This window comes from Nicotiana tabacum, chromosome 4 (genome assembly GCF_000715075.1).
Source record: "Nicotiana tabacum cultivar K326 chromosome 4, ASM71507v2, whole genome shotgun sequence".
NCBI lineage: Eukaryota > Viridiplantae > Streptophyta > Magnoliopsida > Solanales > Solanaceae > Nicotiana > Nicotiana tabacum.
Window position 1 is genome coordinate 341,168 of NC_134083.1, and position 23,334 is coordinate 364,501.

The 23,334-nt window shown below is 39.0% G+C and overlaps 1 protein-coding gene across 1 annotated transcript; it reads right to left on the bottom strand.

Moving 5' to 3' along the window:
- Positions 1 to 3,325: 3,325 nt before the first annotated feature.
- Positions 3,326 to 19,459, bottom strand: LOC107822071 (uncharacterized). Its single transcript, XM_075251196.1, has 7 exons — positions 18,468 to 19,459; positions 17,701 to 17,838; positions 17,031 to 17,276; positions 16,347 to 16,460; positions 15,751 to 15,933; positions 8,004 to 8,221; positions 3,326 to 3,987 (listed from the first exon to the last, which is right to left on the bottom strand). Exons 1-7 carry the CDS (start codon positions 19,068 to 19,070, stop codon positions 3,663 to 3,665), a joined length of 1,827 nt encoding a protein of 608 aa, XP_075107297.1. The 5' UTR covers positions 19,071 to 19,459; the 3' UTR covers positions 3,326 to 3,662.
- Between the last annotated feature and the right edge of the window lie 3,875 nt (positions 19,460 to 23,334).

Consider the following 23,334-nt stretch of genomic DNA (forward strand, 5'->3'; position numbering starts at 1 on the left):
ATAAGACTCCTCGTATGTGCTTTTACTGTTTTATGACTTGCGGGGATGGTTAGTTCGGGATTGGGAAGGGTTCGGGTTGAAATCGGAACACTTGGTTCCATGGTTTGGCTTTAAAAGGCTAAGTTTGACTTCGGTCAACGTTTTGAGTAAACGACTTCGGAATCGAGATTTGACGATTCCAATAGATTTGTATGATAAATTTGGACGTGGGCGTATGTTCGGATCGGGTTTTGGATGACCTGGGAGCGTTTCGGCACCTATTAGTGAAAGTTGACTCTTTGAAGGTTTTAAAGTTCTTTAAATTTTGTTTGAAATAGGATTTGGTGTTATCGAGGTCCAATTAGAATTCCGAGACTGGGAATAGTTCTGTATGGTGATTTAAGACTTGCACGCAAAAATTAGTGTCGTTCCGAGTAGTCTAAGGTTGTTTTGGCGCATTCGGAGTAAGTTGGAAGAACTTAAAGTTCATAAGTTGATTCGAATTGGTTTAGGGTATGATTCTTAGTTTTGATGTTGTTTTACGCGTTCCGAGGGTTTGAGCGAGTTAATTTTATGATTTCAAACTTGTTGGTATGTTTGGGCGGGGCCCGGGGGGCCTCGGGTGTCAATCGGACTAGGCACGAACCAAGTTTGGACTTGGAAGAAGAGCTGAAGCACTAGGTTTCTGGTGTAATCGCAACTGCGGAGGGTTAGCCGCAGGTGCGAGCTCGCAGAAGCGAGCCATGGACCACAGAAGCGGCGCAGCCCAGGCTGTCCAGTGTTCGCAGAAACGGCAAGATGACCGCAATGAAAGATCAATTTTAATTTAAAAACATGAGCTTCTCTTGTTTACCAAAAAGGACTCTAGTATTATTTTTATAAGATTTTAGAAACAAATATGCTGAAGTTAGATCAATTTTAATTTATTGTGAAGAAAAGAAATATTAGTTTTAATTTACAAAAAAAAACTCTATTTTTTGTTTACTATGAAGTTCACGTTTAAAAAGAATAAATTTTAGAGTACATGCGCCTAAAATATATGCTAAGACATGAACTTGTGAATTTCTGAGAAGACGAAAGTAAAATTTTATGTAATTCCAAATTCAAATAATTTTTTTTTGAATTTCTAATGATGTCTAAACGAAATTCGCATCAATTAATCATTTTTCATATATAAGCATAAACGAACAAAAGCTACTAATAAATATAATCTAACCTTGAGATATTTATGTTAAACTCATAAATATTGCTAAATATTCTATTATTTTTTTCTCATTTAAGTACTCTTTTTTTTACTTTATATCACCTAACTGCGCTTAGAGAAAATAATATTTTCTCAATAGGACTTTACTTACTTTCTCCATAGAAAAATATTTAATTGTATTTTGATGTTTTTTTCAAATTTTATAAAACAAAACTAATTCTTCATGAATTACCAAAACATTACTTTTCCAGTCAAATCACTTTAATTTGAAATGAGTTAATAGCTAATTTTCAAGTCTATATGTTAAGATTATAGCAACGATCTTCTACAATAAATTGTATGGTTTATACAGTATAGGCCTTCAGTGAAAAAGTTAAGGGTCTAATGTAGAAACTGGCAGGAAAAGTTTGGAGGACTATACTATAGTTAATTCCTACAGGAGCAGATTGATAAATTCATCTGATAGAACCTAACAGTTCTTAAATATTACTCCTCCCTCTCAATTAAAGTGAAAGTGATCAAATTCCAAGAGTCGAACATATTATATTTTGACTGTAATTATTTCATAAGCCTTTAAAATATTTTAAATTATTAATTATTGTAACTTACAGTATTTTTTACGAGTTTCTAAATATGTAAATTTTATTTCAAATAAATAAAAAAAACTACGTTACGTTACAAATTTCAAATATCAGTTCTTTGAATTAATTGAATGTAATTCTCAAGTTTTAAATAAAGAATACATAAATGAAATACATAAACGGCCCCTCGACCCCTTTAAATTGTCCCCAACAATCAGACAGTCACCTTAACTGAGTTCATTTTCAGTTAGACATTTTAAGTGGCTATTGAGTGTATCAAGTAAATACCGACCTAGTCAGCCAATCAAATAATGACACATGTAATTTTAAATAAAAAAAATTATCACATATAATTGAAAAAACAGGAAAAAACTAAAAACCAATTTCCCTTTTTTTACAAAAAGTTCACTGTCTTCCATGGAAAAGAACAGCTCATCCTCTTCCCCACCCCCATTTTAATTTTCGATTTTTCTCCATTTCTTCTCTCAATATTTTTCTTCTACATGTTCCCAACAAGAGCTTTGCTTTATCTTTAACATAAAGCCTAAAAATTTCCAGTAGGCTTCTCTCATTATTATTACATGTATTTTTCTCCAACTCTGATTTTTAATATAGTGGTTATTAGAAAGGAAATTTTGTCCAAAATTTTGAAGAAAAAGATGAATCAAATTCAAGATCTTGAGAAATAATTCTTAAACGACAACGGTAAACAAGTGTGCAAATCACTTGCAGGTGGCGGCGATGGAAATTGCTGAGACGACGGCGACGGTAGTGACGGCAGCAGCCGGAGGACTGACTGGACGGAAAGAATAGGAAACGAAAAGAGAAACCCAATAGATCTTCAATATCTATTTTGTTTTCTTTGAATCTGTCTCATCTGGGTTTCTTCACCAATTAAGCAAAATATTCTCCAATTTCAATACAAATTGGAGGTTTAACAAATGGGCGGCATGATGAACTCGGACAAAAATCACTTGTTTTTCACTGATTATTGCTAGTCAACCTTGGGCTTTGCTAAGGAAGGTTTGTTGGTTGTACTGAAATTTTTGGGAGAGAAGTGGAAATAATTTCGAAGAAAAAATAAATATGGTGTGGGCCCCACTTAAAAATAATTTAAACTGAAAATTAAAAAAAAACTGTAATAGAAGTCCTCACGCGCTCAATTTTAATTGAGACACAACTGAATTGCCGTGTCAGCGCGAGGTGTTTACAAGGCACGCTTAATAGCCACTTAAAGTGTCTAACTGAAAATGAATTCAGTTAAGGTGGTGCGACAACTTAAACAGGTTCTTTATGTATTTCGCCATTCAAAAATGAAAGAAATCATGTTGTACAAAGTATAAGAGCAAGAAAGGTGCTAACGTGTCAATGAAAAAATATTGTTGTCCCGCCATTAAAAAAATATGATCATGGGCCCTCAAAGTACAGTTGTGCCTGGATGTTTCAACGTGCACAGAAAGGCGGGCATCTTTGTGTAGTTGTTGATAACGTCCAAATAATAAGCATTGAGTACAATTCTCTTAAGCAAGCTAACCCTTGTAAATGTCACAAAAAACCCTTAATGTAAACAGGCTGACAGGCATGTTGACGGTGCCTGCTATTCCCTCTTATTAGAAGTAGGAAAACTCACTATCATGAACCCGTTTGTAAAAATTGTTTTGTAAAAACCATAGGGGACAACATTCCCAAAACAAAACAAAAAAAAAGGATTTCTTATACAACACGAACCCCAAACAACAGCTGCAGGCCTAGTGAGATTGAACTCCACAAGTGATGTGATCTGATATTATTCACAAGAAAAATCAACCGAGTAACCTGTGCACATGCACCACCAGCTATCTACACATTCGTGCATGTACTTAAATATTAAAACAACACTAGAAAAGTACCAATCAGAGCTAAACAGGGGGAACAAGCATATTCCTCTCTCCAAACTCTGCAGCAAATTCTTCATCATTTTTGCCCAACATACTTTTCAAGCTGCATTCCATGTTTCTGCCCCTGAGCACCCAAAATCTAGGTTTTATCTTCTTCTCTAACGAGTAGCTGAAATATCTCGGGTATTCAACTACATCACTTAATGGTTTTTCCATTGAGTTCATCAGAAATTCTAGCTTAGGCTTGAGAACTTTGTCTATGCTGTAGCCGAGCAATGGTGAAAACCTGCAGACCATTAGTGCTACTTCCCTCTTCGAAAGCCCAACATGCATCAAGTACGTCATTCTGCTCAAAATGAAAATCAGAAAAGCATCGTCACAACACAAGGTACTATTCTCGCACTAGGAATTTTGTTTGTGTGCTTAGCAAACCAGGCAAATCTGTAAAAGCCTATATTCTGTATGTTATCCAATAACTGTTTGTCTTTTATACGGACTGCAAAATGTAAAACTAGATTGAAATTGCAGCATCGCAAGATGCTGTTATCTACTTCATTTGTTCCAAATTGATAGTACTATTCTGCTCGTTGAGGGTAAACTTGACCCAGTGCAAATTTAATTTGAACTTGGAATAAGTTCTCTTTCTAAAATGAATTTAAAAATTCATATGGATCAATCAATCAACTACATCAAATTCCCAAACAAGTCGGGATCAGCAATATGAACTATAAAAGAATTTAATTATTCATAAACTACAAAAGTTACTTTAACTTGCCTTTTGAAACGCAAGGTTCATTGATGATATGGAACTTATTGATCTTCCTTTACATGGCGGACAGTTCACATGGTTCAGAGGGAATAATGACGAATCAGCATCGAGAATAGACAGATTTTTGGTATCAAGACAGTGGGATGATTCCTTCAAAGCCATCAAACAAAGGGTGCTACCTAGGGTAGAGTCGGATCATTGTCCAATATTGGAGAATGAGAAAGAAAAAAGGGGTACTTTAAGTTTGAAAACATGTGGTTTGAACATGCTAATTTCCTGTCCACGGTGGAGAGTTGGTGGAATTCTTATGAGTTCCAAGGTAGACCAAATGTGGTTCTAGCAAAAAAACTCAGAAAGTTAAAAGATGATTTAAAGAAGTGGAACAAAGAAATTTTTGGTCACCTGGGGAGAAGAAAAGAACAGATTTTGCAACAATTGGACAGGAGGGGGCAAAGTGATAATCAGAATAGTAACTTAGAGGAAGAAGTTTCTGATAGAATAGCATTAACTAAGGAATTGCATGATATAGCCAAAGCAGAAGAGATACATTGGAAACAAAATTCCAGATTTCTATGGATCAAGCAGGGGGATAAAAACACTAGATTTTTTCACAAAATAGCAAATTCAAACAGGAGACATAATTGGATAGACAAGCTACAAATTGATGGGGAGTTCACCGAAGATAAGAATATGATTAAAAATCACATCCTTGAATTCTACAAATATCTTTTTTCAGAGAAGGAGAGCTGGAGACCCTCATGGACATGCCCTGAGCTTGCTACAATCAGTGACCAGGAGAAAGAATGGTTGGAGAGACCTTTTGATGAAGCTGAAGTAACAAGAGTTATTAATATGGTGGAAAGGGATAAGGCACCTGGTCCGGATGGTTTTAATATGTGTTTCTTCAAGAAATGTTAGTATATTGTGAAACAAGATGTTCTGAAGACATTTGAAGTGTTTTACAAGGAAGGAGAATTTGTAAAAAGCTTGAATTCAACCTTTATTGCTTTAATTCCAAAGAAGAAAGAAGCTGCCAACATTAAGGAATTCAGACCTATTAGTCTGATTGGGAGCATATACAAGTTGATAGCTAAAGTTCTCACTGAGAGAATGAAGCTTGTAATAAATAAACTGGTATCTGTAAATCAGAATGCTTTTTTGAAGGGTAGGCAAATAGCAGATGCATCACTTTTGGCAAATGAATGCATTGATTACTATTGGAAAAGGAAATTGTCTGGAGTGGTGTTTAAACTAGATTTGGAAAAGGCTTATGATCATGTCAGTTGGACTTGTATATTGAAGATTCTGGAGAAGATGAATTTTGGAGGGAGATGGATTCAATGGATAAAATTGTGTTTCCACTGCTAAGTTCTCTATTCTTATCAATGGCAGTCCAATAGGGTATTTTAATTCCCAAAGAGGTTTGAGACAAGGGGACCCGATGTCTCCATATTTGTTCCTTTTAGTAATGGAGGTATTGAGTCAGATGATCAAAACTGCCGTGAGAAGCGGCTGGATAAAAGGCTTTAAAATGGAGGGTCAGTCAGGAAAATGTATAGAAGTCTCTCATAGCCTTTATGCTGATGATACATTGCTAATGTGTGGGGCGGAAAGAGAACAAGTGCTGCATTTGAGAGTGGTTTTGCTGGCTTTTGAAGCAGTAACGGGACTGAAAATCAACCTAGCCAAGAGTTCAATGTTTTCTTTGAATGCCGACAGTAATGTAAATATGCTGGCTGATATAGTGATATTATGGGCTGCAAAGTTGAAAAATTTCCTACCACCTATCTGGGACTGCCGTTAGGTGCATAAATTCAAAAACAAATCTGTATGGAATGGAGTCGCCGAGAAGTGTTTAAAGAAGTTGGCTCCTTGGAAGCAGCAGTACTTATCATTTGGGGGCAGATTGACATTAGTAAATACTGTCCTTGATGGCATACCAACCTATCTAATGTCCCTGATTCCTATGCCAGTTAGTGTGGAGAAGAAAATTGATAAAATCAGAAGGCAATTCTTATGGGAAGGTAATGAAGAAAGGAGAAAAAATCATTTAGTAAGGTGGAGCGTAGTAAATACTGTCCTTGATGGCATACCAACCTATCTAATGTCTCTGATTCCTATGCCAGTTAGCGTGGAGAAGAAAATTGATAAAATCAGAAGGCAATTCTTATGGGAAGGTAATGAAGAAAGGAGAAAATATCATTTAGTAAGGTGGAGCGTAGTAACAAAACATAAGAAGGAAGGGGGGCTGGGAGTTAGAAATTTAAGAGCCCATAATCAGAGTTAGGTTTGTAAATGGCTATGGAGGTTAAATGACGGGAAAGATGCTCCCTGGAAAGAATTGATAGAGGTGAGATATGGGAAAGAAGGTTTTTGGGCACCTAAGGAAGTAAAGACTCCTTATGGAGTAGCTATTTGGAGACAAATTAGTAATCTCTGGGAGGAATTCTATAAGTATATTGGCTTGACGGTGGGAAACAGGAAAAAGATCAGATTTTGGAAAGATAATTGGGATGACTCTGGTTTGTTGAAAGACCAATTTCCCAACTTGTACAGATTGGCTTACAATCCGGATGTAGTCTTGGCTGATATATTTACCGATACAGGATGGAACTACCAGTTTAGAAGGAATCTCTTTGATAGAGAAATGCAAGAAGCTGATACATTTATACAGAAGATGCAATTAGTAGAATTACTGCCAGATAAAGAGGATGGTTTAACTGGAGAGCTAGTAAAAAAGGAATTTTTACTGTCAGTTCATTTTATAAAATCCTCAATGCTGGTCAGTCAATGCAAGCACAAAAGTGGCCTTGGAAAATAATCTGGAAGACTATAGTCCCAACGAAAGTGGCATGTCTTGGCTGGTTAGTGTCTCATGAAACATGTCCGACTCGTGAAAATCTGACGAGAAGGGGTTGGATTATGTGCAGTAGATGCTACTTGTGTGAAAAGGCTTGTGAAACCGAGGATCATATTTTTGTGCAGTGTGATTTTACTTGGCAGGTATGGACCATGTTCATGGCAAATTTCGGCATCCATTGGTCAATCCCTATGAAGTTCAGGAGTGTGTTGGAGTGCTGGGAATATGCATGTCCAGAACCATCCCTAAAGAAGACCTGGAGAGTTATTCCTCTTAGCATTGCTTGGACTATATGGAATGAAAGAAATAGAAGATGTTTTGATGGCAAAAAGGAGCAGCTGCAATCTGTTAAATACAATTGCTTCCACTATGTGTACTACTGGAGAGATGGAAATGTTGTACTGAATTTACATAACATGCTGGAGATGCTTGATTGCTTAGGGTTTTAATATTCTTCAGCTAGCTTTCTCTATGTAATTTCACAGTATCAGCTTGATACTGTTTTCTGTTTAATAAAACCTTCCATTATCAACCAAAAAAAAAAAAAAAATTGCCTTTTGAAACGCATGTAAGTATTCATATGGAGGACGAAATAGTTCTCTAAGATTATATTTTAACTCTTGGAAAATGACATAAATCAGCTATTTTCAGACAGTCAAGTTGTTACTTATGTTTTCACATATACCTGCATCTTGAACAACCTAATTATATACCAGAGAATATGATCTTTTACCTTGGAAGTAAAGCTCTGTGGACGTCACATACAAAAAGCTCAGGATATTTCCTGATAATCCTGGGAAGATGATGTCTGGAAACTCCAATACCCATTAGGAAGTTGAGTTTTCTCTTAAGAGTTTTCCCTATGCTCGATGCAAAAATTTCAGGACAGCGACCAAGTATCCTACCAATAACATCATCATCCAGACCTAGATCCCTTAAGAAGCACACTACCTGGAGATAAAGAATTATTATTCCCACGATAAACAGAAAATTATATAACAGGTGCTGAGATAATTATACTACTTGCATTCACTCAAAACAAAGTAAATTCTTCGGTAATCAGCAAAAGAAGATGCTCAAGCACCATAATAAACTTTTACTTTGATAGTTTTATCAAACTATTAACAAGCGATTTCACTCACTTTCTCCATGAAGCTGAAAGCATGCCAAAATCAAGATGTAGAGGAAGAGAATGCATATATCTGAAATACTCACTTATTTGAAATATCAAACTAGAACAAGCAATGCGTATAGCCAGGACAAAGGATTCAGTAAAGATTCATTTACAGCCATGTCATATAGATAAACTTTCAACCAATTGGTAAAAACCCAAGCAAAGAATCACCACATATCAAGATTAAAACATGCAACACCTGGTTTACCTGGATATCAGTAAATGCTTAACCTTCAAGAGATATTAGTTTTATCCCAAATCTTGTATGTGGAAATTAGCTTTTGTATGAGATTAGTAGAGAAGAATTGGGTGGTCTTCATAAAGAGTCATGATTTCATCTCTACCTTTTGTATCCCATCTTGTATGCGAGAACTTTCCTCATTAGTAGAATTAGTTATTTTATCAAAAAATCTGATAAAGGTTGGGTAGTCATATTCTCAAGTTGCCTCCAATTAAGGTGTGAGCTCGACTAATCAGTTACTACTAGAAGGTTACCTAAGTTCAGCTTCCACAGTGATGGTGCTGTTGTAATGAAGCTGCAATGGTCCTTGGGTAGTAATCTTTTACAATTTCAGGGTATTCTATAGGCATGGAAAGATTACTATATCCTTTTCTTCTTCTTAGAAATAAACATATTTTACGGAAACGCTTTTGTTTCAAAAGAAATATTTTAGTGACATAAAGTGGGGATACCACAAAGACAAATACCCCTATAATCTAAAGATCCCCTGTATAAAGACCCGTCAATCATCAATGAAATAGGTAAACATATTTTATTAAAATGCTTTTGTTTCAAAAGTGGGATTCGTCTCGTGTAATTAGTTGACTCTCTCTCTCTCTCTCTCTCTCTCTCTCTCTCTCTCTACCGCTAACGGTCGCTCCTCCTTCGACTCTTCAACTCTTCTTCACCGCTGCACCTCACCGTCGGCACCGGCGAGCACAGGTAAGATCCCCTCCTTCTCTTTCTTTCCCCTTCTTTCTACCTTTCTCTTTCTTTTCTTTCTCTCTCTCCTCCCTTTCTCTCTTTCCCGTTCTGTTCTTCCCCCCTTGCTGGCCGCCGGTTCCTCTGCTCCCCTCTCTTCTCTATTTCTCTCTCTCTCCCTCGCTCTCTGCATGTGTGTGTGAGAGTTAACAGCGGCGGAGTCTCGGCGAACTTTGACAATTTTCCGGCGGAGATCCAGCCACGCGCCGGCGCGTGTGCTGTTCGGACAGTTTTCCAGCGTGTGGGTTTCCCTCCGGTGGTTGCAGCTTCAGAGCGACCTGAACAGCCTCTCTTTCAGTCAGTTTCGAAGCGGAACAGTCCCTCCGGCCAATCGGGTTCGTTTACCGTCCAGTTGGGTCGTTTTTCACTTCCTCCTCTAGGTGTGGCTGCAGCGTCTTGGCACCCCCGTCTTCAATCCAGGTTTTATCCTTCCGGCTTTAGTATTTGCTGTTTTGTTTGTGCATACTTGCTTGCCTGATCGTTATTATCGATTCTTGTAGTCTACCCGATTTGCCTACCTCTGCTGTCACCTTTATATTAGTTGTAGTTATAGCATAGGCAATCCCTTATCTGTACCTTGCCTTTGCTTTTGTCTGGCTGATTTACCTGTTTGACCTCTAGTTATAGCGCAAGACTTTCTTACGTGTACTTGTATTAGTGCCTTTGAGTATTAGACTATCCTTGTGTTTTGGTCTATTTACTTTATTTCTACTCTCTGCCTATTTTAGTTTATTTCTACTTGCATATGGTGTTCATTGACCTAGAAAAAACCTACGACAAAGTCCCACGGGAGGTTCTATGGAGATGTTTGGAGGTTAGCAGAGTTCAGGCAGCATACGTTAGAGTGATATGTACGACGAAGCTAAGACTAGGGTGAGGACTGTAGGAGGAGACTCGGATTATTTCTCGGTGATGATGGGGTTGCATCAGGGATCAGCTCTTAGCTCATTTTTATTTGTTCTTGCGATGGATGTGATGACGCGACACATCCAAGGGGAGGTGCCATGGTGTATGTTATTTGCAGATGACATAGTACTAGTGCTGATTGACGAGACGTGTTGCGGGGTTAACGCTAGGTGGGAGGTGTGGAGACGGACCCTGGAGTCTAAAGGTTTCAAGTTGAGTAGGATGAAAACTGAATACTTGGAGTGCAAGATCAGTGTTGCGATGCAAGAAACATTAGTGGACGTGAAGCTTGATACACAAGTCATTCCCAGGAGAGATATTTAATATCTTGGGTCTGTAATACAAGGTAACAGGGAGATTGACGAGGACGTTACTCATCGTAGCGGAGCGGGATGGACGAAATGGAGGCTCGCATCTGGAGTTTTGTGTGATAGGAATACACCACCAAGACTCAAGGGCAAGTTCTACTGGGTGATAGTTAGACCGACTATGTTGTATGGAGCCGAGTGTTGGTCAGTCAAAAAGTCTCATGTTCAGAAGATGAAAGTAGCAGAAATGAGGATGTTGAGATGGATGTGTGGGTATACTAGGAAAGATAAGATTAGGAATGAAGTTATTAGGGACAAGGTGGGGGTGGCTCCTGTGGAAGACAAGTTGCGGCAATCGTGGCTAAGATAGTTCGAGCATGTGAAGAGGAAAGACACGTATGCCCCGGCTAGGAGGTATGAGAGGTTAAGAAGGGTAGAGGGAGGTCAAAGAAGTATTGGGGAAAGGTGATTAGGCAGGACATGACACTACTTTAGCTTACCGAGGATATGACCCTCGACAGGAAGGTGTGAAGGTCGAGAATTAGGGTTGCGGGTTGACATGTAGTCGAAAGTTTCTCCTAGTGTCACCAGCAGTATTAGTACTAGTCTTATATTTTCCTATTCCTAGTTCCTTGTTATTACACGGTGTGTCATTCTTACCGGTAGTATTGGCACTATTCTTGTATTTTCGTATTCCTAGATCTTTGTTATTACATATTGTGTCATTTGCTTCTGTTGTCCTATTACTTTGTTGATGTTATTGTTTGTTTATTGCTCCCTTTTCTATTCTTAAGCTGAGGGTCTACCGGAAACAGCCTCTCTACCTACATAAGGTAGGGTAAGGTCTGCGCACACACTACCCATCTCAGACCCTACTTGTGGGATTTCATTAGGGTTGTTGTTGTCTACTCTTTGCCTTGCCTTTGCTTTGTCGGACCGATTTACTTGCTTGACCTCAAGTTATAGCGAAACACTTTCTTACTTGTACTTGTAGTAGTGCCTTTGAGTTTTAGATATCCTTGTGTTTTAGTCTATTTTAGATTATTTCCACCATCTGCTTGTATTGTGGTAGTGCTAGCTTAGCAGTTCTTGGATTATAGTGGTTGTGGGAAGTAATGGTAGAGTAAGGTCTTGTCCTTGGGCAGGCCGGGGGGCAAGGGTGGTAAGGGAGCCTCTAGGCTGAGGGTAGGGTTCTGGAACATAGGGACATTAACGGGGAAATCTATAGAGTTAGTGAAGATTCGCCAGAAGAGGAAGATCAATGTAGCTTGTGTTCGGGAGACTAGGTGGGTGGGATCTAAGGCACGAGATGTTGATGGGTTTATATTATGGTATTCAAGAAGCGTGAGGGGCAAGTACATGGTAGGTATTTTGGTTGATAAAGATCTCAGAGAGCAAGTGGTAGAGGTTAAGAGAGTGAATGACATGATGATGACTATTAAGCTTGTTGTTAGAGGGCTTACTGTTAACGTTGTTAGTGCCTACGAACCTCAAGCAGGCTTGGACGAGGAGACCAAGAGTCACTTTTGGGAGGACCTTGACGAGGTTGTGTGTGGCATCCCGCACACTGAGAAGCTGCTCATATGAGAAGATTTCAATTGCCACATCGAGATGGCAGCTAAGGGATATGACGACGTGCATGGCGACTTCGATTTCGGGGATAAAAACGAAGGAGGAACTTCGATGTTGGATTTCACTAAAGCGTTTGATTTGGGGATAGCAAACTCGAGTTTTCAGAAGAAGAAGGAAGTGGTCACCGTCCAGAGTACAGTGGCCAAGACCCAAATTAATTACCTACTCTTCAGGAAGTGTGAAGGTTTATGCACAGATTGCAAGGTTATCCCGAGCGAGAATAACATAGGCTCTTAGTTATGGACTTAGAGATCAAAAGCAAGAGGGAAGAAGAGCGCGGCGTATGGTCAACCTTGACTAAGGTCAAAGCTCAGGAATTGGGGGAAGTTGCTGGCAATGGGGGCCCGGATGAGTAGTGGGGATACGAGTGGTATGTGGTCCACGACGGCGAGCTGCATTCGGGAAGATGCTAAAGAGGTGTCAGGGGTCTCAAAGGGCTACTTAGGAAGTCATAAAGGGGACTGGTGGTGAAATGGAGAGGTCCAAGGTAAGGTGAAAGTCAAGAAAGCAGTGTACGTGAAACTGATGGAGAGCAACGACGAGGAGGAGAAGAGGACTAATAGGGAGGGGTATAAGAAGGCGAAGAAGGAGGCGAAGTTAGCGGTTATAGCGGCAAAGACTGCAGCGTTCGAACTTTTGTATGAAGAACTGGGGATCAAAGGCAGGGATAGAAAGCTGTAAAGGCTTGCCAAGGTGAGAGAGAGGAAGACCAGCAACTTGGACCAAGTGAAGTGCATCAAAGATGAGGACGACAAAGTATTGGTGGCAGAGGCACTTATTAGAAGAAGATGGCAGACTTATTTCATAAACTCTTGAACGAAGAGGGATAGGAACATTGTGCTAGGCGAGTTGGAGCACTCCGAGAGTCGCCGTGATTTTGGGTATTGTAGGCGTATTAAGGTTGAGGAGGTTGAGGGGGCTATGCGCAATATGAGCAGGGGTAGAGCGACCGGGCCAGACGAAATCCCCGTGAAGTTTGGAAATACGCGGATAGGGAAGGCTTGGAGTGGCTCACTAGGTTGTTTAATGTCATTTTTGGGACAAAGAAGATGCCCGGGGAGTGTAGGTGGAGTACGATGATTCCGTTGTACAAGAACAAGGGTGACATCCGAAACTGTAACAACTATAGGGGTATTAAGCTGTTAAGCCATACCATGAAAGTTTGGGGAAATATGGTGGAAGCAAGGGTGAGGAAGAGTGTCTATTTTCGAGAACCAGTTTCGATTTATGCCGGGGCGTTCGACTACGGAAGCCATTCACCTCATTAGGAGATAGATGAAGCGGGACCTACATACGATGTTCATTGACCTAGAAAAAGCATATGATAGAGTCCCGAGGGAGGTCCTATGGAGGTGTTTGGAGGCTAAAGGTGTTTCGATAGCATACACTAGAGTGATTAAAGACATATATGATGGAGCTAAGACCAGGGTTAGGACGGTAAGCGAGGACTCAGAACGCTTCCCAGTTGTGATGGGGTTACACCAAGGATCAGCGCTTAGCCCTTTTTTATCTGCCCTGGCGATGGACGTTTGGACACGTCACATTCAAGGGGAAGGTGTCGTGGTGCATGTCATTTGTTGATGACATAGTACTGATTGAGGAGACGCGAGGTAATGTTAATGCGAGACTGGAGGTTTGGAGACACCTTGGAGTCAAAAGGTTTCACGTTAAGCAGAACCAAAATGGAGTACTTGGAGTGCAAGTTCAACGGCGTGTCTCAAGAAGCGGATGTGGATGTGAGGCTTGATTCACAAGTCATCTCGACGAGAGCGAGTTTCAAGTACCTTGGGTCAGTAATCCAAGGGGAAATTGATGATGATGTCATACATCGTAGCAGGATGGATGAAATGGAGGCTCGCATCCGGTGTTTTGTGCGACAAAAATGTACAACCAAGACTTAAAGGTAAGTATTATAGAGTGATGGTTAGACCGACTATGTTATATGGGGCAGAGTGTTGGGCAATCAAGAAATCCCATGTCCAGAAAATGAAAGTGGCAAAAATAAGAATGCTGAGATGGATGTATAGGCATACCAGAAGAGATAAGATCAGGAATTAAGTTATTCGGGACAAGTGAGAGTGCCCCTCGTGGAGGATAAGATGCGGGAAGTGAGGTTAAGATGGTTCGGGCATGTGAAGCGCAAGGATACAACTGCCCTAGTGAAAAGATGTGAGAGGTTAGCCCTGGAGGATAGGAGGCGAGGAAGAGGTAGACCGAAGAGGTATTGGGCGGAGGTGATTAGGCAGGATATGGCGCAGCTTCAGCTTACCGAGGACATAACCTTTAATAGGAGGGTGTGGAGGTCGAGGATTAAGGTAGAAGTATAGTTGGTAGTGGAGCTTATTTCTTTCCCATACCTGTAGTATTAATATTGCTCTTGTATTTTCTTGTGCTTCGTTCTCTTTTATTACCTGGTATTTCGGTTTCTCATTCTTATTCCTACTCTTGTTCCTTTCGCTTCGGTTGGTCTATGATCGTGTTACTATCTATTAGCTTGTTGTTATTGCTATTAGTTCTGTCTCATTTTCCTTGAGCCGAGGGTCTATCGGAAACAGTCTTTCTACCCTCACAAGGTAGGGGTAAGGTCTGCGTACACTCTAACCTCCCCAGACCCCACTTGTGGGATTACACTGGTTTGTTGTTGTTGCTGCTGCTTTTGTTTCAAAAGAAATATATTTTGCTGACATAAAGTGGGATACCTTAAAGACAAGCAATACCCCAAGAATCTAAAGTTCCCCTGTATAGAGAGCCTTTAATCATCTATATAAGTAGGGATATCTTTTCACTTCAGAAATAACAAAAAAGGAGCCCAAAAAAATTGATGAGAAACAACAAGGAGCAAATTAATGTGGCCTTTTTCCATATATGGGAAACTTTCTCATCTCCGCATGTTTAAAGTAAAGACTAACTTACAGTCTACTACTGCAGAACCTAACAAATATGAAGTCAACTCCAAGATCAATATCACTTATGATGGAGCTTCAATCAGGAATGTGATGCTTTTAAAACCAAATAATTGTGCTATCATCTTTTTTTTTTTGGATCACCGAGAAATCTGTCTGGGGCCAACCCTTAAGATCAACCATAGCCTTCGAAACTTGGGGACAATGGACCTGGCCCTCTACCCTTCTCCACTTAAATACTAGGCTTAGTTCGCATGGGGCAGGGCTAACCTGTGACCTAAGTCAGAGGTCCCTCAACCTTTACCACTTGAACTAAGCTATGTGGGCCAAACTGTTTAATCATCTATTATTCAATACAAGATTTGTGAAGATTATTTTTGAAAGGGAAAAGAAGTCTTCACAAATCTTGTATTGTGAAGATTTACTAAAATGAAGATGCTGATGAGGTTGTACAACTACCGTCGCCAAATAATTCGAAAATATCATGTTAAAGCTCCCATGTCAATCAGCACAATCTTGCATACATTTGTACTATTAGTAATTTGTTAGGCAAACACCATCATCTTGACTCTCACCTGATGGAATTCCTGAGGCTTCTGCAGTAGTAGCTGTGGACTTGTAGCAATCACTTTACCCAACTTCTGGTTTCTAATGCCAAAGTTACGGAACTGTTCCACCACCAATTTCAGCTTGTTAACTGACAATCCCAAAAGGAGCGGGCAGCTTTTGATTGCCTGAGCTACACTAGTTTTTGGCACCTGCCCAAAACAAAAAATAGCAAAGTGACAACTATATTACGCTTTAACTTACTGGCATATAGTGATGCAGCAGGAGCAGCCCAAAATAGGGTCAAACCTGCTACTTGGCTGAAAATGTGGGTCGCAAAACTGATATGCAGTCTATATATAGTGGTCTTTCACTTATAAACACAGGGTCCGATCTGGAAATTGTGGGTTCTATCAAACCCACTGCTCGTACCATGATCCGCCACTGAATTAGAGACCACAGCTCTAGGCAATTAAATGCAGAGATACAAGGGACTCCTAGAATATTGCAATGACTTTACACATAAAACCCACTAGAATCAACCAGAGACAATTCATAGCAAAAACTAAGTGCTCAAATGAGAAACTTGGCATCATGTGCAAAATAGTATAATCAGGATTAATACCTTTTCATCATCAAAGAAAATCAGGATGTCCTCGTAGTTTTGCAGAATGCTCTTTGAAAGAATCCACGGATATTTCAGCAACATCTGCCCAAAATCTTTGCCCTCCGTACCATCCTAGAAATGAATAGACAACAATCACACCAGCCTAGAAATGAATGCTCCTAGATTGTCCAACTTATTCACATGTAAACAAATGGACTTAGAAAGTATGTAAATTACTTATCAAAAAAAGGAGAGAGAGAGAGAGAGAGAGAGAGAGAGAGAGAGAGAGAGAGAGAGAGAGAGAGAGAGTATGCAAATTATTTCAGTCCTACAGTAACATTTCTACTAAACTCTAAGACTATGATTCAGTTCTCCTCAGCAGAGTTATGTTCATGTTTGCCCATATCAGTTCAGGCTGAAAACTGTCCCAAAATAACTGGGCAAATTGATAATATTCTTTCAAAATCATCTACAAGTACATCCTTACCAACACGCTTCGGTGCAGAACTTCCACAGAGAGCGAGAGAGAGAGAGAGAGAGATCTAAATGACCTTTGTCTGTCATACTAGTAATATTAAGAGCAGTCCATCGAACATATTACAATCACATTTATGTGATAACTGAGTCATCAAACTTGCACGTGTTGGAGCAATGTACAGAAGGAAAACTATTAAGATCAAATATTAATGAATAAGCTGATACCTTAAGGATTGCCTGCAATCTTGGTCTAACATCCTTTTCAATGTCATAGAAAATAATAGGCGGAAACAAAAGGAAAATTTGTCTCTTACATCCTTCCGCCACTCCAATATCATCAAGAAATTCCATCAGACGCTTCATATGACTCTCCTTAGGTAGCAATAGAAGTCGTGGAAATGATTCAATAAGATGTCGGAAAGATGCATCTTGAGAACCTAACAAATGCAAACCTCCGCGCCTTGCTTGAATCTAAAAAACAAGTACAATACCATTATGCAGTTTCTAGCAGGAAGTATTATTCTGACTCGTTTTAGTTGACTTAAATGACTATGGTGGAGAGTGAGAGAATGATTAAATGTAAGAGTAATATGTTAAGATTAGTTGGAACTTGGTGAATTGTAGAGAAGCAGTCATATAAAGGCTACGATTATATAAAGTAGTGGTTGACCATAAGTAACTTCAAGGACCTGCAGATGAGAAACTTTGCGATTTAGGAAAAATAGTCATTAAAAGGGAGAATATGAGGGATGATATAGATGTAATAGATTTTAGCGCCACAAACTTTACGGTAGGTGCAGCTCAATAAAGTGAACAGAAATCAGTACCACAAATGTCAGGACAGGCACAGTAAAATAAGCTTCATCAATCATCCTGATTCAAAGAGGCAACTGACCTTCTCAAAAAATGACAAGGTCTGCTGGACATCCTCATCAATACTGATGGACAGGTGCAGCATCATTTGCCGGGCATTTCTAGCAATAAGTCCTCCATCATCACTGTTTGCGAAGAATATTTCCTTCACATACTTAACCTGTGAGCAAGCGGAAGAGGGATCAGGACAGGTAAGAAAGAACTAAAAAAGGGTCCAAACGTCTTATCTGAAGAAAGAGACGAATTTATGCCCACTCGCGAGCCTTTTTAACTGACTTAACCATGGCTTGAATGGAACTTATAAAGGCAATTTAAATATTTTCATCAATAACTACATGCCTTAGCAATTTTTGAAAGCATTCCATCGAGTATATCACTTTCTTATCTATCCAAACAAAATCAAGAGTTTTCATTCTCCTGTGATATGGTCAATGTACAGAGATGACCATGATCCATGATTTTCCCACTGAGCTCAAGAGATTGTCATAGAATGACACAACACTAGGAAAGATGAATAGCATATCAACTTTTGACATTATTAAAAAGGCTTCTGCTAATTAATATTACATGTACTATTCCGATTAAACAAAAGAAAAACAGGAAAGAGCAGTGCAGGATAGTAAGGAAAACAAAATAAAGTGAGCTAAAATGGAAATTCGCACCAAGCAACTGTCAACCAAGATTTTGAATTCTTTTTTTTAAATGAAGAAAGAAAAACAAAGCACCTCCATCATAGAAATAAACCAATAATTCCACATATATGCACTCTACAGTAGTTGTATTACTAACCTTATTGATAAGGATAGGTAGAGAATTAGAGGAAAGATAGCGAGCTAAGTGGGTCGCCGAAGAGAGAGTGAGGCCAATGCTCTCCAAGAAGGGAAGCATGCCCTTATCACCTTTTTGCTTTGCCATCATGTAGACCTTCCTCTTGAAAGATGACAGTGGGCGTGTAAAATATGGTTTTTCTTCATCAACGTTAGCAGTGCTCCAGGAATTCCATAAGGAAAACTCATCAAGGTCACGCACGCTATCTACCAACATGCTAACGTACTTAGGTGAGTTGAGGGCTATTTCCACGGACTCCTCCTTAGAAACGCCAAGTTCTTCAAGATAATAGCTGACTGCCTCCCTAGCTTCAGCGACTCCTCCTCCTTCACATTCTTCCCCGTCTTCTGTTCCGTTACCGTTAGAAGAGGAAGACCTAGCAGCTGCCAGCGGTACAAGTGCTGGCGCAAAACTCAACTTGCGGCAGTGGAGATGACAGACTTGCTCTGGGCGTATAATAAATTTAGAATAGAAGAAATAGGTATTGCAATGGCAAGGGAAAGGGTGAGAATTTGAGTTGGGAACGGCGAACGCCAAATAATTTCCAAGGCAATTTGAAGGCATTTTTAGTGGAAGACAGGCGCAACTCGCATCCTAATTTGTAAACCCTTCCGACAAAATTCCTCCTTGCACTCGTCTTATCATTGTCTCGACCCTCCAGGAGTAAAACTCTCGTTTGTAAAGCAGCTCCTCGCCCCAATTCTCTGTTTTTCTTTCTTTCATTTGCGATGTGTTTAAGAGAATCCAAGAAATGGGATAAAGCAATTTTCTCTTTCAAGAAAGGTAAAAGGTCCAAATTTACCTTTGCCGAAATGGTTTAACTTTGTCCTCTGTTAATAATTAGATTAGAATCAAATACAAAGAGAATAAGAAAATAGAAATAAAAAGAATGAAATTTCTTTACTACCATGGAAGAAATTTTCTAGTGGGTTTTTTTGTTGTTGTCGTCGTCTATAAGAGGAGGGAGGGGAGCCTAATAAAAAGGGGAGATGGGTTAAATTTTTCCCACGTGGGCCATAAGGGTATATATATATATATATATATATATATATATATATATGCTAGTTTTATAATAGTTGATATCAACTATTAATGGAGGGCAAAGTTAAATAATTTTGCATAGTTCAGATGTAAGTTTGGACCTTTTCCCTTAAGAAATTATAAGTAGTTTTCAATTGTTTAACCAAGCCAAATCAACCTTTAACCCATTTGAATTTATTTTATGATTTTATAAATTAATACCATTCTCTTTTTTATCCTCTTTTTCGTAAAAATATGCCAATTAAAGTAAGGAGTTTCTCCGGACAGCAAAGGGTTGAGTCAACTTTTTAGTCAAATGAGCATCTTTCCCATCTTTTCTTGAGGCTGTTCCTAAACTAACCGACCTTACAAAATAATATTGGAACTTTTAATTAATGACATAGCATCATAATTGGTCCAAAGTGTTGATGGTTGAACATTTACCTTCTAACTCGTGTCTAGACTTCTCTCCTTAACTGGTGTAATGTTCTTTCGATAAAAATAAATTTGGGCCATCACTAACCAAAAGTTTTAGCTCACAACAAAAGAAAAAAGGAGAAGATAGATCAAGTTAGTAGTAACCGTGAGAAAAACAAAACTACAAATAGCATATAGGTTTTGCCTCATTGCAGCAGCGACACTAATAATTGACGAGTATTATAACAGTGTATAAAACAAGAGCTCGTGTTAGTCAACAATTAGATGATAGTTATCCCATACGGATTCGGTTTTGATGAGGGCAAAATCGGTGTATAAAACCTAAAGCTCACTAGCCAAATATAGCATACTTTATGTATCGTCTCCACGTGAATTAAATTTAAACATTGTTCTAGTAATTTCTGGTTTTACGTTATTCAGGATAAATAGATCAGCTTGAATTTTTCTTATAATTTTATCGTATTACTCCTTTCGTTTCAATTTATGTGAACCTATTTTATTTTTAGTCCGTGCCAAAAAGAATGACCAATTTCCTTATTTTGAAATAATTTACATTTATGTAATGATTTATAGCCACACAAAATATATGTGTCTCATTTTACACCACAACTTCAAAAGTCTTTTCTCTTTTCTTAAACCACGTGCCCAGTCAAATGGGTTCACATAAATTGAAACGGATGAAATAGTTTTTTTATTCATTCATGCGCTTAATTATTTGATTGCTTGATCTCCAGTTGAATAATATCTACGAATCTAGGATTGAACTCGCAAGTGAGAATTCTAGATTGCACATATGATTAAGTAGAACAAGTTCTTGAACATGGGCATCGGGGAACAAATTCGCGGTTAGGATAGGAATATACCTAATCGCCTTGTTTGGTTACTATACAGGAATTATTAATATGTTCTTGTCAGTTCTAATTCCATGGGAATACAGGCATTAGATTAGCTTGAATAGGCGAGTAGTACTTCGAGAGAATGCTACTATTGTTCTGATGGTAGGCTAGAAGTATCAATTTTTTGCTACATTGCGCCTATTATTTGCTACTCTTTAATTGTGTTTGAGCTAAATTGTGAGTAATCTATACTCATTATATATGGTATGTTGTGTAGGTTGTGATTTCGAGCTAAAACATATTTTTGGAGCTAAAAGTTTAAAAGAGAACTTTGAAGTCTGATTAAAAGTTTGAGAATTAAAATCTGGATCGAGTTCGGGGTCGAGAATCGAGTGTACATATGAAAAATAAAAGAAAATCGCTAATGATGTGAGCGTGGCTGTGATTAAATGCATTTGAATTTGTAACACTTTGTAAATTCCGATTAGGTATGGATGTGTTAAATGAGTATTAATGTGATATTTTAAACATGTGAAGTCCTATTGGGATGATTATGGGTGGAAATAGTTATTTTGAAATCAAGACAGAGAGTGAGGTGCATAAGATTCGATAACATCGACTAAGTTGTAGATCTTTGAAATACCTTTCCAATAATATATTATGGAGCCCAAACGAATCTCTGTGAAAAAGGTTATGCACATTTTACTGAACAATGTGCAGTCTGTGCGCCCAGATGCGCGCTCAGCTGTAACGTGCGCGGCAGCGCACTTATGGCATTGCCACTGCCTTGCTGCATGTTCAGGTGTACAGTTGGGCCTTCAGCTGCATGGACGCGCACCTAGAGGGGCGTTTTAAAAGTCCTACATCGTTTCCCACACCCAAAAATACAAAAATTTGCTCTAGAAAGGGAAGTTCTCAAGAACCCAACTTCCTCCAAGGTCCCTCCATCATCCAAGGTAAGTTCTAATGATGAGTCTAAGTTAATTTCAATTCTCTAATACTTTATTAACATGGGTAAACCCTTTAAATCATTAGATATTCGGTTGAGACATCATTGTTGAGAAAAAAATCCTAAAACTCGAATTCAAGAGGATTGAACGCCAAAAAGGTAATATCTTCACCCTCTATGTAAGGACCCGTAAAAATTTAAACCAAAAAAAAAAAAAAACTTGGGGTTTAGTGGTGCCAAGTTAGATTCCTGAGTTATTATAGTAGAAAATTCTTCGCGGCGAACTTGCTCGTTGAGGTTCAGACATTTTGGATTGAACAGTACCCTACGGACTGAGAGGAAAATATTTCACAGAAGAACGCATTTTTGCGGACTATTATGCTACCGCATAATCACTCTGTGGACCGCATAATGACCGCAGAGTGAAGCAGTAAGTTTGGCCAACTTGAGGTCATTTTTGCAGTCGATTATGCGACCGCATAATTGATATGCGGACCGCATATCGATCGCATAATCCCTCTTGAGTTTTTGCGGAGGGAGTTCTGCGGTGTATTATGCGACCGCAGAACGAGTATGCGGACCGCATACTGGTCGCATACCTAGGCCGTAAGTTTAGGCCCATGAGGGCCATTTATGCGGTCACTTTGCGGATCGCATAACCATTATGCGGTCGCATATGCGACCGCAGACCTGTGTCGGGGCACCATTTTTCTTAATTTTAAACCCGACCCTCATTCCGTTAAAACACCCCATTTAGTCTATTTTGAGCTCATTTCTGATATTTCTAGTGAGAGAGAGAGAGTATTCTAGAGGGAGGAACTAATTTTCATCAATCAATCTTCATCCATCACTCAAAGCTTGGAAATACTCAAGTAGAGCACTCAATTTCTTCATCCAAAAAGGTAAGACCTCATCACCCCAACTCTTAATTTTAAACATAGCTATAATGGGGTATTAATAAGATGGTCCATGGGTATGAGGGTTGTTTATCTTGCATGCATGTGTGGTAAAAAGAGTGTGGAAAAGGGAACTAGAACCATGAATATTTTCCTAAATTTGGGTTCAATTTGTATATTACAAAAATAGATTGAGGTTGCTAAGGGTTCCGGATAATTGTAGAGTCTAAAGAAGCGTAATTGAGGTATGTATGGCTAACTCTCTTCTTCTTAGAATCGAACTCCTGGTGTCCGAATAATTGGTGTAAGTTCCAACCTGAATATACTAGAATTGTTTGCCTTAGTGCGTTTGATTGAAAGATTCATGTTCCCTCATTGTTTTAGATGGTTACCATGTCATCATGCTATTTGAGAATGTAATTATGATTTTCCAAGCTCCTTCCCTTATGTGTGAAATGCCTTATATGATGGTACTTATCGACATGAATGATGATGTTATTCGAACAAATAAAAAGGGGAAAGATTTGAATTGTAAAATGTGCCCAAGTGCCAAGAACTACTTAATAAATGAGGCTGTTTGTGCCATGTAATGGAGATGGGAAAGAAATGTGAATTGAGTGGACAATTAAAAGAGGTTATGTCTCAAGTGAGATGGCTTAGCCGATCGGGCCGAGATCGGATGCCATGCT

What these genes read in the sequence shown, in the direction of transcription:
- LOC107822071 (XM_075251196.1), bottom strand. Translation starts at nt 19,070, where the DNA reads ATGCCTTCAAATTGCCTTGGAAATTATTTGGCGTTCGCCGTTCCCAAC. An exon ending in TACCTATCCTTATCAATAAG is followed by an intron (nt 17,839 to 18,467) that starts GTTAGTAATACA and finishes GCTTGCTCACAG; the next exon opens with GTTAAGTATGTGAAGGAAAT. An exon ending in AGCCTCAGGAATTCCATCAG is followed by an intron (nt 8,222 to 15,750) that starts GTGAGAGTCAAG and finishes CTTTATCTCCAG; the next exon opens with GTAGTGTGCTTCTTAAGGGA.